The 14,641-nt window shown below is 36.2% G+C and overlaps 1 protein-coding gene across 4 annotated transcripts in view; it reads right to left on the bottom strand.

Moving 5' to 3' along the window:
• The window catches only part of LOC127437095 (ankyrin-1-like), a 115,512-nt gene extending 102,936 nt beyond the window's left edge, over nt 1-12,576 (bottom strand). For 3 of the 4 annotated variants that reach the window (XM_051691761.1, XM_051691770.1, XM_051691778.1), the window contains exons 1-2: nt 7,651-8,512; nt 4,104-4,205 (exon numbers count right to left, since the gene is read on the bottom strand). In XM_051691761.1, coding sequence (XP_051547721.1) covers nt 4,104-4,205; nt 7,651-7,704 — 156 coding nt within the window. In that variant the 5' untranslated portion in view covers nt 7,705-8,512. Of the gene's footprint in view, nt 1-4,103; nt 4,206-7,650; nt 8,513-12,409 lie in introns of those variants that run through there. The other variant, XM_051691806.1, reaches the window with a different exon arrangement.
• Nucleotides 12,577-14,641: the final 2,065 nt, after the last annotated feature.

Here is a 14,641-nt window from a genome sequence, read left to right as displayed (position 1 = left end):
GGGAATGCTGAGGTTACATGGTTCACAAAAAACAAAACAAAAACAAAAAAACACAGAATCCTTTCAAAGAGATAGAACGGTCAATGATGATGATCAAGACGATGGAGATGGTTGGTGCTGGATGGCAGGCCGGTGGTCTCTCTGCTGGGAAGAATACAAGCCATGTGGGATAGGTCTTACCTCACACAGCCTTCCTTCAGCTACACAGGACATGTGAGGTTGGACCTTTCTCACATTGCTGATATTATCCCCTCTGAGTGTAGAGACCACTCACCCCATCTCAATGTGACTCAAACAGAGAGAGGGAGAAAGAGAGAGAATGGATGGATGAAGAAATGTTGATTACACAGCTGGACTGTATTACTGTATTACATTAATGGCACTTCAGGTATGCACCACGTACAAAGCTGTTCTATTAATTGCACTTGGCACTTTTTTCCTGAAGGGGTCACCATATGCCCCTATGTAACAGACCCTTATCACATTTCCAGCTTTCCAGGAAAGTGTAAGTAACTATATAGTGGGGTAAACTTCTATAGCAGAGAATGGGAGACCACATCAAACATTATTTTTGTGCTCCCATTTACTACCAGCCAAATTAACTTACAGTGCACTGACAGCATGCACTGAAGCTGCTACTGCATTTTATGCACTGTGCATGTAAGTGAAAACTGCAGAGAGCTGCATGTCATGGCACTGTAACTACTGCAGTAAATATCCACACTTTATATATGCACAAGAAATTAAATTTAAATCCTTCCTTGTCTTTAGACTATGGTTATATTCAGAATGGAATACTACCACTCAATTCCAGTCATGATAATGTTTGTTTTTGTGCAAGATTAATTGAATACAAGGGGAACATAGTTAGGTTTTATGTTTGTTATGTTGAGATTTAGAAGAGTTTCTGTAATGTTGGAATTTTGGGGGTTACCACTGTGGTGAAGAGTGGAGCTTGAGCATAGCTTGAGGAGGACAAACACTTAACACATTTATATGCTTTATCCAATTAGCTTTTTTTGTGCCTCTCACAGCAGAGTGGTAAGAATCTACTTTGTTGAGATTCATGCCAATACATTTACCATGTCAAGGCTAACTGTTCCTAGCCAACTGTTAACTAAAAGAATAAATTAAACTTATGTAAGTTCAACGCTTATTATAAAGTTAACATAATAATAATATGTAACACTAATAAATCCAAATTCTTTGCATTTACTCAAAAACTTTTGTCCAATTTACTTGAATTTCTTTAGTTTACACAACTGAATGTTGGCTTGTTGGAACTGTTCAACACTGTTGCATGGAACCACTTGACACTGCTTCTTGTGTTGTGTTCGTTTTGTGCTAACACATTTTGTGTTCCCGGTCAATAATGACCAGCCCACTAAGATTGTTTCAATCTCTCATATTGCATATATTATCACAAGATATTGCATTAGAGCTATTTTTATCATTTAGTAATTATGACAGGTTTTGTACTCCTTTTTTTAAACATATTTTATAAAAATAAATATATTTTTATTGACAGAATAATTCATTGAACTGAGCTTAAACCGGGCCAGTGGGGGCCACTCCCTGCGGAAAACTAAAAGAAATAATAATAATTACATAATAGATTAATAACCACTTGCTTGATCTGAACAAAATAGGTGTCACTTTACAATGCATGTAGCTGATCCTACTAATTCTTAAATAATGCTTTTTAATTTGTTGACAAATTAGAACCGTTTTGTTCTCATCATTCGCAAATTTATTATCACAACAATTATATTCAGAGTTGGTAAAGCCATAAAAATATGAGATAGCCATGTGTTATATATCGTTGGAAAGGTATCAATTAGTAGAATGCAATGAGTAAATTTATTTCACCCAGAGGCCAAAATGGAGTGAGTATTAGTGTATGAAATTCCCACAGACACACATAAATAATTTACAGCAGACTATCCCGATTCAAACGAGCCCAAACGCAACATAATATGAAAAGTAGATCTTGAAATATTCCTCAAAGAGTGTACATGGAAAGACGATGCACAAGAGGGAGCTCAACACACGATGTATGTGTGTATTTGAATGTGTATGTGGTGTGTGTGTGTGCACATGTCCGAGGACTTTGTGTGTGCATACACACAAAGTCCGAGGACTTTGTGTGTGCATACACACATCCAAATACGTGCTCATCTAAAGGACTGGGATGCTCCTGAACACTTCATATTTCTGTATTTTGTAGTCTAATCCATTAATTTCCAGTGGCTGGTCATTTTTGACCGGGAACACAACAAGTGTAACAAAGTGAAATAAAACCAATAAAATGTAAAGAAAATGGTCCAGATTTATATATATATATATATATATATATATATATATATATATATATATATATTCAGATACCATATGTGAACAAAGTAAAGGAATTAAATTTCAATTGGATTAAGTAAAAAATAAATAAATAAATAAATAAAATTAGTCCGGGTAAAATGACTGGAACACAACATAAGGATAAGTAAATCCAACAGTTTATTTTTTTATTGAGTGTGTTTAAAAAATTGTATTCAGTATACTGTAGGCTTATATTCTGTCCACAATTCAAAGAGCTGCATTGTGCGTGTGAAGTCACTGGCAGGCATAGTCACTGAAGCGCTCCAGAGAGCTCTGTGGACCTGCTCTTTAAGGAACTTAAAGAGTAAAGCACTGAAGTCATCACTCACAACACACATACAGTCATTAATCAAAAGCCATAATCATCTCAATTACTGGTGCCATTCCAGGTGTGTGCAGGTCCACCACACAGCAGGAAATGTCAGTGTAAAACAGAATGAAGGAAAAGTAGAGGGCATAAATGCAACTAAACACACATAATATGTTTTTTGCACAATTAAGAAATGCATTCAGGCATTGAAACATAGGAACCAAATGGCAATGCTAAAAATACAGTACTCTTTCTACACAATTTCAGACTAGATATATAATGCATTCAATTGCAACCTTTCAGATCTAACTCAACAAGAACTCTCTATCACCAGGGTTTCCAACTGCAAGGGGTCTGCGGACTGATATATAAATCATACACAAGTTCTATATATTCCATATAATGTGTTTAATCTGTTCTTTAGCTCTTAAAATTAATTATACTGTACAATCAAAACAGCCTCTTCTATCAGCTTTGATTAATTCAACTGATTCTATAGAGTAGGCAGAGTAATGCAGATTCAGATGCAGACAGTGTGACAACATGCTCTAACAAAAGGTAATTTTGCATTTAAATAAATACCTATCTTTTTTTTTCATAGGCAATGATGGTGAAAATGTTAAATAGCTTTTTTTGTAGCCTAGACTCAGGTGTGTCTATACAGAGATTGACTTTCAAATATAAACCTACTCAAAGAAATATTCACTGGGAAAAAAAGTGTGACCAGCCTTGCTCTGCCCTATTTATTGTGTATTGCTCAGTGCTGATTTATTTCAAGCTGCAGTTTGTAATGTACAATGGCATTGCAAAACATAAAACAAAGATGCCGTCTTTGTCTTCCATTGTTCGATCAAGCTAACTTATAGCTGTCATTAAACATTAAACATTAAACAATTAAATATTTTAACACTGAGAGGTATGGAGAAGTATTTTATACACAGAAATTATTTGAACATAAAAAAATGACACTTGAACAAACGGTTCTTAATTTTTTTTTTTGTTTTTTGTATAATGCACAATAATCTAAAGCTGTCAATGATGCAACACTTTGAAATAGTTGCAAGACAAATAACACAATATATAAAGCCGTGATGGGAGATAGGTGCCATCCATTGTTCCTGGCAAGCTACATTTGGTTAGGATTAGGGTGGGGATGGAGTTAGGGCATCTTCTGCCTGCCAGGAACAAGACATGGCACCTTTGTACAATGGGCATTTTAAGCATAGCATTTGGGGAAAACCCAAGATTTAATTTGCTAGATGCTTTTGTGTGTTGACCAAACATTGTGACCTTCGTATTTTGTTTAAATCAGCTACATTTCAGACAATATAGCTGATGTTACTGGTTCTCATTTCATGCAAGACACTGATGCAAGAAAGCCAGAAAGATATGATTGGCTGCATGGAAGCAGTCTTACCTGATTGGCTGTGTTGATGTCTATCCCATTCTTGATGTGGTCAAGAGCCTTATCCAGATTACCTGAGCGAGCTGCACGGAGGAAACTGGTGGCAACATCGCCCTGAGAAAGATCACAGGAGGCAATACAGGAGGGTAGCATAAAAAAGAGAGAGTGAGATAGTTTCATAACTTTTATCGAGAAAACAATATGAAGCTTTTTTCATCAATTTATTGCCACAACGTATCTAAATTCATAGACTCTTTCATGTGAAGAATATTTATTATTTATTTCAATTATTATATGTTGTGGCATAACATTTGGTGAGTAATAATAGGTAAAACGAGAATTTAGAATTATTACAATACAGAAATGGTTAACACTGAATTCTGGGGTAAGAAAAAACAAACAACATCAAAACAGGGCAAAACCAGGGGGGTATTCCAGAAAGCAAGGTTAACTTACCATGATATAAACCCTGAACTCCCAGTTGATTAACCCAAGCACTGATTACTCGCGGTTACTGGTTCCAGAATACCAGTTCTGGGTTAGTTTGTGCGCGATCACGGTTAACTCAGAAAGGCATTCTCAGCAGAGCGCCGAAACCACAAGTCACCATGGAAACAGACGCTAAGAAGAAATGCGCACCATATCTCAGTGACATAGAACATGAAGTTTTATTGACTGTAAACGAACATTATTTCCTCTTCACTCATAATAGCGTTAAGGCCCAAATATACTCTACGCAAGTATGTGAACAAAGACGCACCTTGCTACGCAAGCTCGATTTCACACGTTGTTGCGTTGTGAAATGTGTCAGTGCGCAATTCCCAACGCAAGTACGCGCTGCATTCTCAGCGTTGCCATAAGGGGCACTAGAGCGGATTGTCTTCTTTCAATCAACAACTGTCATGGTGAACTGGGGCAGCAATTTGAGTTGAATCTTTTCGAAAAATATATACAACTTTTTGTCCCCAGTCCATTCAAAGGAACTTGTTTTTTATCCATGTCTCTCCCTACTCCTCAACTATCGACTCATCTACCACATCCAGGCTACATCCGAAAACGTAGGCAGCTGACTTACTGCCTAAGCAGTTAATGGTTTATCTGACAGCTGTTTTGAAAGAATGGAATTCTTAAGGAAACTGGTCTCCGAACATTTTGAAAAGCACCTTATTTTCATCCTGTCTCCATATACAGTCTACGAAGGCAGCATTTTCCTTGTTTCGGACACAGCACCGGTTTCATGGTCACACCTAAAAATATATTGCCCTCTTGTGGTCTCTTTGTAACCACCAGAGCAACGCAGGAGCGCACATAATGTATGTGCAATGGGACCATGCATTGGCCAAGCGCTCGCGTCTGCATTTGCGTACTTAAGTGAAGTATGTTTCGGCCTTTAGGGGCTACATCGGTTTAGGACTGAGAGTTTGCTTGATGGAAAGTATACTGAATGCGTGATTTTTTTTAATTAATAAAACTATAGAGTTTTACAGTACTTGTAAAAGCTTAATTCAACATTAATAGTAGACCTCTCCAGAAAGGTGGCATGGGGTGGCAGCTGCCACCCTAAAAATGAGCATTACCACCCCACTTGCCACCCCAACTCGGACCCCGCTTGCGTCCTGGAGATGGTGCACAACGGCTTAACCCCTCCGTGTCGTGTATGGTCCATAACAAAGTCCCGCCCGTGTCTGGGAGGACACAGCGTTCCACCTCAGTAGATAAATCTACCAAGTTCCTCGGAATACCCCCCAGAAAACACTTCAAATTATATATATATATATATATATATATATATATATATATATATATATACACACACACACACACACACACACACATATATATATATATATATATATATATATATATATATATATATATTATTGCCACACTCATTACAAAGACAGGTTTTCCAACATTAAACATATATGAAAATTCTCTAGTTACTGTACACGTCACAGTACAAACACATCATTTTTTTAAAGATCCCAAGAAATGCCTTGATAAGCGCATTGTTGACATATTTCATATAGAAATAGGAAGTTGGGAACATGCTGAAAGGCTTAAATAGCCAATAGCCTTTAGTTTACATTACAGTTGACTATTTTTTGCATTTCAGTTTCATAACAAAATTCCATCACATTGATTCTTTTAAATTAAGTATTAACAAAATTTAATTAATAAAACTTAAATATTTAGTTTTTATTTTATATGTATTATTTTGTTAAATATTACTCAATTAAATGAGATGGAATTTTGTAATGAAATTGAAATGTGTAAATCCTAAAATTAATTTTTGAGTGTAGGAGTTCACTTAAATATATCAAATATTTGAATATAAGTTAAAAGTTAACCGACATGGAGCCACAAAACAAAATGTTTGATTTCAGGGGGTCTTTAAATTTAAAACATATAACCAGGAAACTGTTTCTCCATTAATATTAAACAGTTATTTAAGGCTAATAAGGTATTTAATAGTGCAGAAAAAGGAAAGAGTTAAAGGAATCAAAGGAGCAGAGACATAATTGATTAGAAAGAGTGAAAAAACAGTCTCTGAGAGAAAATGTTAACTCGGAGAATTAAAACCTCAACACTTTCATATTTTATTTCATACAGAGTATACTCAGATGAATATTCACAAACAATCCAGAACTAAATAGCTAGACAGAAAGAGAGCAAGAACTGACTTAGAAACTGTTGTTTTATATTGCATTGACCTTCCTAAACTTCTTAAATGTCCATGCCATATACATAGGCCCACACAGAATCTATGCATTTTTTTTAGTTGTTTTATTTTTTATTTATATATTGATAGTGGGAGAAAATGTGCAGAATTCTGCGGAATGATAATGCAGATTGTGACCATCAGAGCAAATCACTCTTTAAATCTTTGTCTTTAATTTTGATAAAACAGGAAGAAATACAAAAATCACACTGCAATTTCTACAGTGCAATATACTGTATATTAATCAGTGTAACACATTATATGTGCATGGAGACAGACTTCTTCATTATACTTAATCACATTCTCACTCACACACTTTCACGTGTTTTAATCCACCTCAGAGTTCATGAAGGAACTGCAGGAGGTAGTGAGATTTAAAAGAATCATTTCACAAGCGAACATGTTAAGATATTATATTAATCTATTTAAAATAATTTAGGTCATAAGGGTTCCAATGACAAAAAAGGTTGAGAAGCCTAGTCTTAAGTTAAGATCCCCTTCGCTGAGTAGCAAATTAACCCTATTTAATTAACCCTATGGGTCAGATAAACACACTCAGACAAGATGTACAAAGAAGCTTTCACACACTTCAGTCAAGGATTTCAAGAAAGCGAATATACAAAAACATTTACATAATTCCCGCACAATTTCCTCAGATTTAATCCCACAACTGGAAAACAACACTTATTTCTGTGGGTGAGTAGGCTACATATGGACGGATTTTCAGAAACTAGCACATCCTTGAAACTGAGAAGTTCTTTTGAATCAGTTTAACTAGATTATATCTGTTCTGTTGTTGCCGTGGTGGTGACAATCGGAATGTGTGCAAGTGTGTACCTTCTCTAGCAGCAGAGCTGTTTCCCACTGATCAAATACAGCTGATAAGTACATGGAGACACAGGCACACAGTGTAACAACAAAATGCGAGTTGGCTTGGCAATGACTTAGTGAACCTGCAAGTATTAAAAGCACAAATGTGTTTCTTTTTCCTTTTTTTTTTTTTTTTTTTTTTTACTACCATAGCCTCTCTGCATCTCTGGTTTCCCCTTCACTTCTGTATTGAATTATTCTACTTGACATCATCACATGCAACTTTGTACAGTCAAAACTGGCACCCCTAGAAAGCTAAGTAAAACTGTTCATTTCAAGTCATAAGTTGGAGTTTGTTTTTAGTAAGATATGTAGATGACTGATAAAAACGTTGGGAAGAGTGACATCACAATCTAAATGAGAATATTACTAATATTATTCATTATTAAAGGAATGTTCCGAGTTCAATACAAGTTCAGCTCAATTAACAGCATTTGTGGCATAATGCTGATTACCACAAAAAAGAATCTGAACTCATCACTCCTTAATTTAAAAAATAAAAGCAAAAATCGCAGTTATAAGTAAGGCACTTTCAATAGAAGTGAATAGAGCCAGTCCATAGCCGCTAAAATACATTGTTTCAATAGCCACAAGACTTAAACAGTATGCGTGTTAACATGATTTTAGTGTGATAAAATCACTTCCCTTATCTTTGTAAAGTTATGACCAATATTACAACTTCGTTGTAATGCCAACAAAACCCTGTGATCCCAGTATTGGATGTAATGTTTAACAGGTATGGTTAGTAAGCAATTTTATCACACTAAAATCATGTTAACAGAAATAATGTTTACATCTTATGGCTATACTTTAGAAACTACAGTATGTGTATTTTAACATTTATGGACTGGCCACATTCACTTTCATTGTAAGTGCCTTATACTACAACCACTTATTCTTTAATACATTTATATATATATTGTGGTAATCAACATTATGCCACAAGTGCTGTTTATTGAGTTGAACTTGCATTGAACCTGTAATATTCTGTAATTCTTAGTCTTACACTCAAGATTTTTGCTAAATGTGTCTCATATTTTCACTAGACTGAAGTATAGGATACACTATTTGCAAATTCTTTATGGTCAAACCTTTTTTCACGACAGAAGCTTCATGAATTTAAATCTTTTTTTTTTTTTTTTAAGAGATGCAAACATAATATACAAGCCACAAACCAGGCTTTTTGCTTTAAATGAAGTGAAACTGATTCCAGAGAGTAAAAAAAGAAAATGAAACATACTGAACTATTTCAACTGTTTGAGTAGTAAATTGATGCATTTTTGGAACATTTCCACTGGGTAAAAATGTTTGGAGTCCTCTACATGTGTAAAAAATTAAAATGTGTTTGTGTGCTTATTAACCTTACCGTAAGTGAGTGTGTGTGTATGGTTACCCCTGATAAGGCAGTGGAGGCGCTCATGTAGACCACACCTAATTCTTCAACTCTGAGTTACAAAATAGCTCTTTCCTCTATACAGCATACTGCTGTCTGTGTACATACAGAACAAAATATGCACACCATAAACACCAAGAAATTTTGTTTTGAACCCTTTATGTCTGAATGAAAATTGCGTCAGTAAAATAAATCATAGAATGAATGTCCACTCAAATCGAAACCTCCTCATAGACACGTTATTAATATTGATGATTCAATAGCCAGGTTGGCACAATTGGTAGTTTTTCTTGCAAATTACATCCTAACATTTAATGCTTTAAAATAAAGGGATAGTTCACCCAAAAATTAAAATTCTGTCATCATTTACTCATAGTCAGGATGTTCCAAATGAACCTGTGACTTTTTTTCCCCGTGGAACACAAAAGGAAATGTTAAGCACAACAAAGTCTCAGTTACTGTCGGAGAAAAAAAACATGCAATGAAAGTCAATGGTGACTGTGGCCCAGTGGTTGGGGGGAGGGGGGGGGGTTGTCGCTGTCCTTTTCAGCATATTACAGTGCCGTTTTGCGGCCCTGTTCAGCCAGTCGCGGTCTGTTCAGCATAACGCGCCGGCCCATTTCAGCTAATTGCCACCTTTTCGGCCCGTTTCGCAGCCGGCCCACCGGGAAAAGTCCCAGTTCTCCCTATGGCCAGTCCGCCCCTGGTGGTGATATTTAATGCCACTAATAAATCACATAAGAAGATTATCAAACAGACAAATAAACATGTTACCACCCACCCCTAGCTCTCCTCCTTTCTCTTAGAGCAAGAGTACTGCAGCAGACACGATGACATCATCAGTGAGATGCAACACTGCAGTGTGTGTGTTTATGACTGCATCCGAGAGAGAGCCAGAGCAAGTGGAAGAATGAGAATTTAAATTCACCTCCACTGAGCCTGTTAAGCGTGTTTGAGAAAATGCACTGAGAGAATGCCATATTGTGCTTGTATAGCTAACAACTGCAGCACATACGAGAGCAGGTGGGGATGTTTATGCCACAAAGGAGAAAGTAAATGGAGACTGGGGTATCCATCAGAACTGCGCAAAAATTAGCAAATGAGAACAGCTCACACATATTTGATGCAATGTGCGTGGATAAAAATATACTGCTAAGTATTCCTACCAAAACATACTACTCATGAACATTACGTGACCATGCATGGCAACATTTTTGCAAAACTAAATTACATGCTGTATTACACATTTGGCTGTAGTTTCCCAGTGAAATGTCCAGCGGGGGGTGCCAAAAGTGAATGAAATTGTGTCATAATCAGAAGAGGTTTTTAAGATGAATTTTAGAAGGTTTTAATTAGTAAAACATATCTTCCTAACCTAAAACTTTAGCCTAAACCTAACCAATAGTGTTTTAAAAATAAATAAACGAGAGGTGAAAAAACAGACATCCTTACTCTAAACCAACACCTAAAAGCAAATGCGACATGAAAAGCACATTTTCTAAAACAACCACGTAATTTCGTGTCGCTTCAATGACACTTTTGTCTCACATGTCCGCTTGCGTGCTTGGCTGAGCTCGTGCCATGGTCTTCCGAGTTCAAAAACCACCATTCTATCGGGTAAGCTAACGCAGAAGCTAATCATATTGGAATAAGTGTGTGAATCAAGGTAGATTACAATGCATTGTTTTTCAAATTATGCATTATAGGAAAAGTGTTTTGATATCATAACATAGCAGTGTTTGAGAAAGAGAGCGAAAAATAAGTGTTTATAAAGTCATAATTAGCCATTGTACTCATGATTTGTGTGAAAGTGAATAAAACGCACAGTTGTTGTAGCGCCTAGTGTTCATTTCACCAGTAAACTGCGGCAAAACAGAATGCAGCAAAATTTAGTAATAATAATGTTCATTCTAAGGTTTGCATTGACTAGGTTGCATGAAAATGAATAGGGACTGGGTCTGTCAAGCTCCAAAATGACAAAAAAGAAACATAAAAGTATAATAAAAGTAGTCCATATGACAGTCTTATGAAGTCATACGATAGCTTTGTGTGAGGAACAGACTGACATTTAAGTTGTTATTCACTGATAATCTTTCGCACAACTCTGAACTACAAAACATCATTGGTTCTCGTGCATGTTAAATGACGCCATATTTAATTTGAGATCTATCGCATGGCTTCAGAAGACATGGAATATAGCACAAAAGTTGTATGTACCAACTTTATGATATTTTAATGTACTTTTTTGTCTATTTGGAGCTTGATAGACCTAGTCCCCTTTCTCTTTCATAATATGGAAAAGAGTGGCTTGGATATTCTATAAAATAAATTAAAAATAAAACATCTTTTGAGTTCCACAAAAGAAAAAAAAGTCATTATTGTTTAGAATGACATGAGGGAGAGTAAATGATGACAGAATTTTCATTTTGAATAGTTGCTTTAATGTAAATGCTCTTACACCAGGCAACATTTACAGCAACAATTGTTGTTTGAAAATGCTTAGATGGCTGTCACACCTTTATGTAATCACAATTTTACGTGTCCAAATACTTTTCACTGAAAAAGAATCAACAATATTTCTATCAAAGTACTCATTTGAAGCCAGTTTTTTTTTTCTGTTACTCTTTTAAATATGAATGTAAGACTTTAAGTTCCCTCTTCAGAGGTGCCCTGTTCCCTGATAAGCAGAAAAGAGCAAATTAAAATGGGTGCAAAGGTGTTTCTGTTTGCGCATGGCAACACAAATCACTCAAAACAAAGAGCAAAGAGCTTCTTTACCTAATGGTAATGTGTACACAATTCGAAAGTCTCCATAAACCCTTTTAACTTTTCATTCATTCATTTTAGATATATTATTATATTTATATTTCTTTGTCAGTTTTCTTGTTTTAACACATATTCTTTGCCACCTTATTTCTATACTTTGCCTATACTATACCTTGCACACATTGTAAAGAGTGAAAATGTGTCGTTTTTACATGATCCGACCCTTAAAAACACTTTTGTTGGTGTAATCTAGCATAGCCAGTTTGATTTCTTTAACAGTACAGTTTACTCCCAACTATTACAAATCATTTGAAATGTTTTAGGGACATTTGGCTGCATATATTTCATTTTAGATTGAGTTCGAAGCTCACATGCCCCCATAGATATCGGTGAAGTATTTCAATGGAAAGATGAATCAGGAAAGTGACCAAGCTTAACAAAAGAGAAAGTCTATTCTTAGAAAACAGAATTGTTTCATACCTGCAACAAATAAACAACAACAACAAAAAGGAAAAATAGAAAACGAAATTATATCAAGGAATGAATCTTCAGGAAAGTTGTACTTACTCCGCAAATGATGGTTTTGGTTGGCATCCCTAAACACACCCTCTATCTCTCTCTCTCTCCCTCTCTCCACACTGCCTCAACTTTATGTCTTTCCCTCTCTTCTGCCCTGTGTTACATTATCTGGGTGTAGGGGTCCGGGCACTGCCCCTTTCCCCCAGCACGCACAAACACACTTGTGAGGGTATGGGTGGGGCTGGGGGCTTTGGGGCCAGAGGGTTTATCTCCAGAGGAATGCTATCTATATCGACACACACACTTTTACCTAAAACCAGATAATGGCGTAAGTTTTTCTCCCCCATTTTTCTATTCCGTAGAGCGCTCTCGATCTGCGCAGACCTGCTCGATTCATTCTGACAAGCAAAGGGCCTTTCTGAATGAGCCTTTGGGTAAAGGACACTGTGTGTGTGTGCGTATGTGTGTGTGTGTGTATGTGTTTGGCACTGTTTCAGTCTGCGGAGGGACTTACAGTGACAAAGACCCGTGAAGGGGTGGGCTGGGGTTTACTTCAGGAGTACCAAGCCTAGTGACAATGGCCCAGACGGATGGGGAGTGCATGGTGTTTGTGTGTGCGTATGAGGGGGGCCCAGTCTCTTTTAATAAAAGATCGGTCCCTCCCAGCCTGAAAAGGCCCCTCCATCTTCTCTCTCTTTGGACCATGCTGGGAAAAGCACATCCCTGCCAACAGTATGGACACAAATAAATGTGTGTTTTGCAAAACTACATCTAGAACTCAAGTTATCAAGTAAAGTGGGGACAGTTTTACCAGCAGCCATGGGTCAGGAACAGCCTGACGTTGAAAGACGGGGATAACCATGGTGATTCCCACTCCAGGGGATTTATTGTAATGGCAGTGAATCACAAGTCTCTTTGAGGTGACATGAGAATCAAGAGGAAATTATTTTAAAGAACTCTTTGATTCTTTCAGAAGATAACATATATGAACCTTAAGGTAATATAATATAATATAATATAATATAATATAATATAATATAATATAATATAACATAATAATAACAGTACAAGAGGCCATGCTATATTGTGAATATAGTTTTTAATATGGGTCGTTGTTGATACAAATCTTAAATTGAACAGGTACAAATAAATCTTTTTGAAATACTTCTGAATAAAGATGAAAAACGTTTTTATTTTAATGGTAAAAAACACAATACACACCTCTGTAGAATACATATATTTAAAGACATTGCCTTTAGAATATTATAAGTCAGTTGTTAGCTAAATTGCATGTACTAAGCAGACAAGAGAAGAGACATGTCTGTTCAATGGATCATTGGGTTGCAAGGACATTGTACTACGAGCCACTAGAGGGTGCTGCAATTATCAAGCGTAATTAGTGTGGGCAGCATTCGATGAGCCTACCAGGTTTATGTGCTACTCTTGTGCATGGTTGCTGTAATATTGCATCGTCCTGATATTTAACAATTTGTTTCCATTTCATTATCCAAACATCTTTCATCCATAAGTTTGGTAAAAGTACACTTTGGAAGGTTATGTTGTTATTCGTTGTCATAGTTCCTGTTGAGCATTTCACTTATTGCTGGAGTGTTGAATGTGTAGCTGTCTATGTTTCTGCTGCAGAGGAACAACATCTAATTACTTGACTTGAACATGGACTCAATACTCGAGAAATTTGTATCAGGTAGGATTTAAATTGACTTTGTGGAAGGCTGTTAAATACAGTCCCTAAGTCTTAAAGATTGTTCTTAAAGACATAATTATATAACAAGGAAAATTAATTTTGAAAGCATAATGTGTCTCTGAATTCTCAATGGATGTAGGTTCCCGAATACTATAGGATGCTGAAATGTCATCCCGATCATTACAAGGAAACCTCACTCTAGCAACGCTACACCACAATGTGGCTCTAGTGCTGTTTAACCTCTCTTTGTAGATTTCCATAAAGACTTGGCTATCTACAGATGTTATCACAGTTATGCTGCTTGTTATCATGTGTTAAAATAAAGTAGAATACAGAAGTAGCTACAACAGCAATATGTTTATTTATTTGTATTACTGTACTCTTTGGAATACATGTCTTAGTTTGACTGATCTTTACTCTGCACATTTTGAAAAAACACACTCGAGCACATCTTGCAAAATGTGCAAGAACATAAAATACACCAAACCACATGGAGACAAAAGCTATATCCAAAAGCTAACAGGCACATACATTTTCTATGTTTAATTTTAAAGTAATACTTTCTCATGAAAAAT

Source organism: Myxocyprinus asiaticus, chromosome 4 (genome assembly GCF_019703515.2).
Source record: "Myxocyprinus asiaticus isolate MX2 ecotype Aquarium Trade chromosome 4, UBuf_Myxa_2, whole genome shotgun sequence".
NCBI lineage: Eukaryota > Metazoa > Chordata > Actinopteri > Cypriniformes > Catostomidae > Myxocyprinus > Myxocyprinus asiaticus.
The sequence above is the reverse complement of the archived record's forward strand: the minus strand, read 5'-3'. Positions and strand labels throughout refer to the sequence as shown.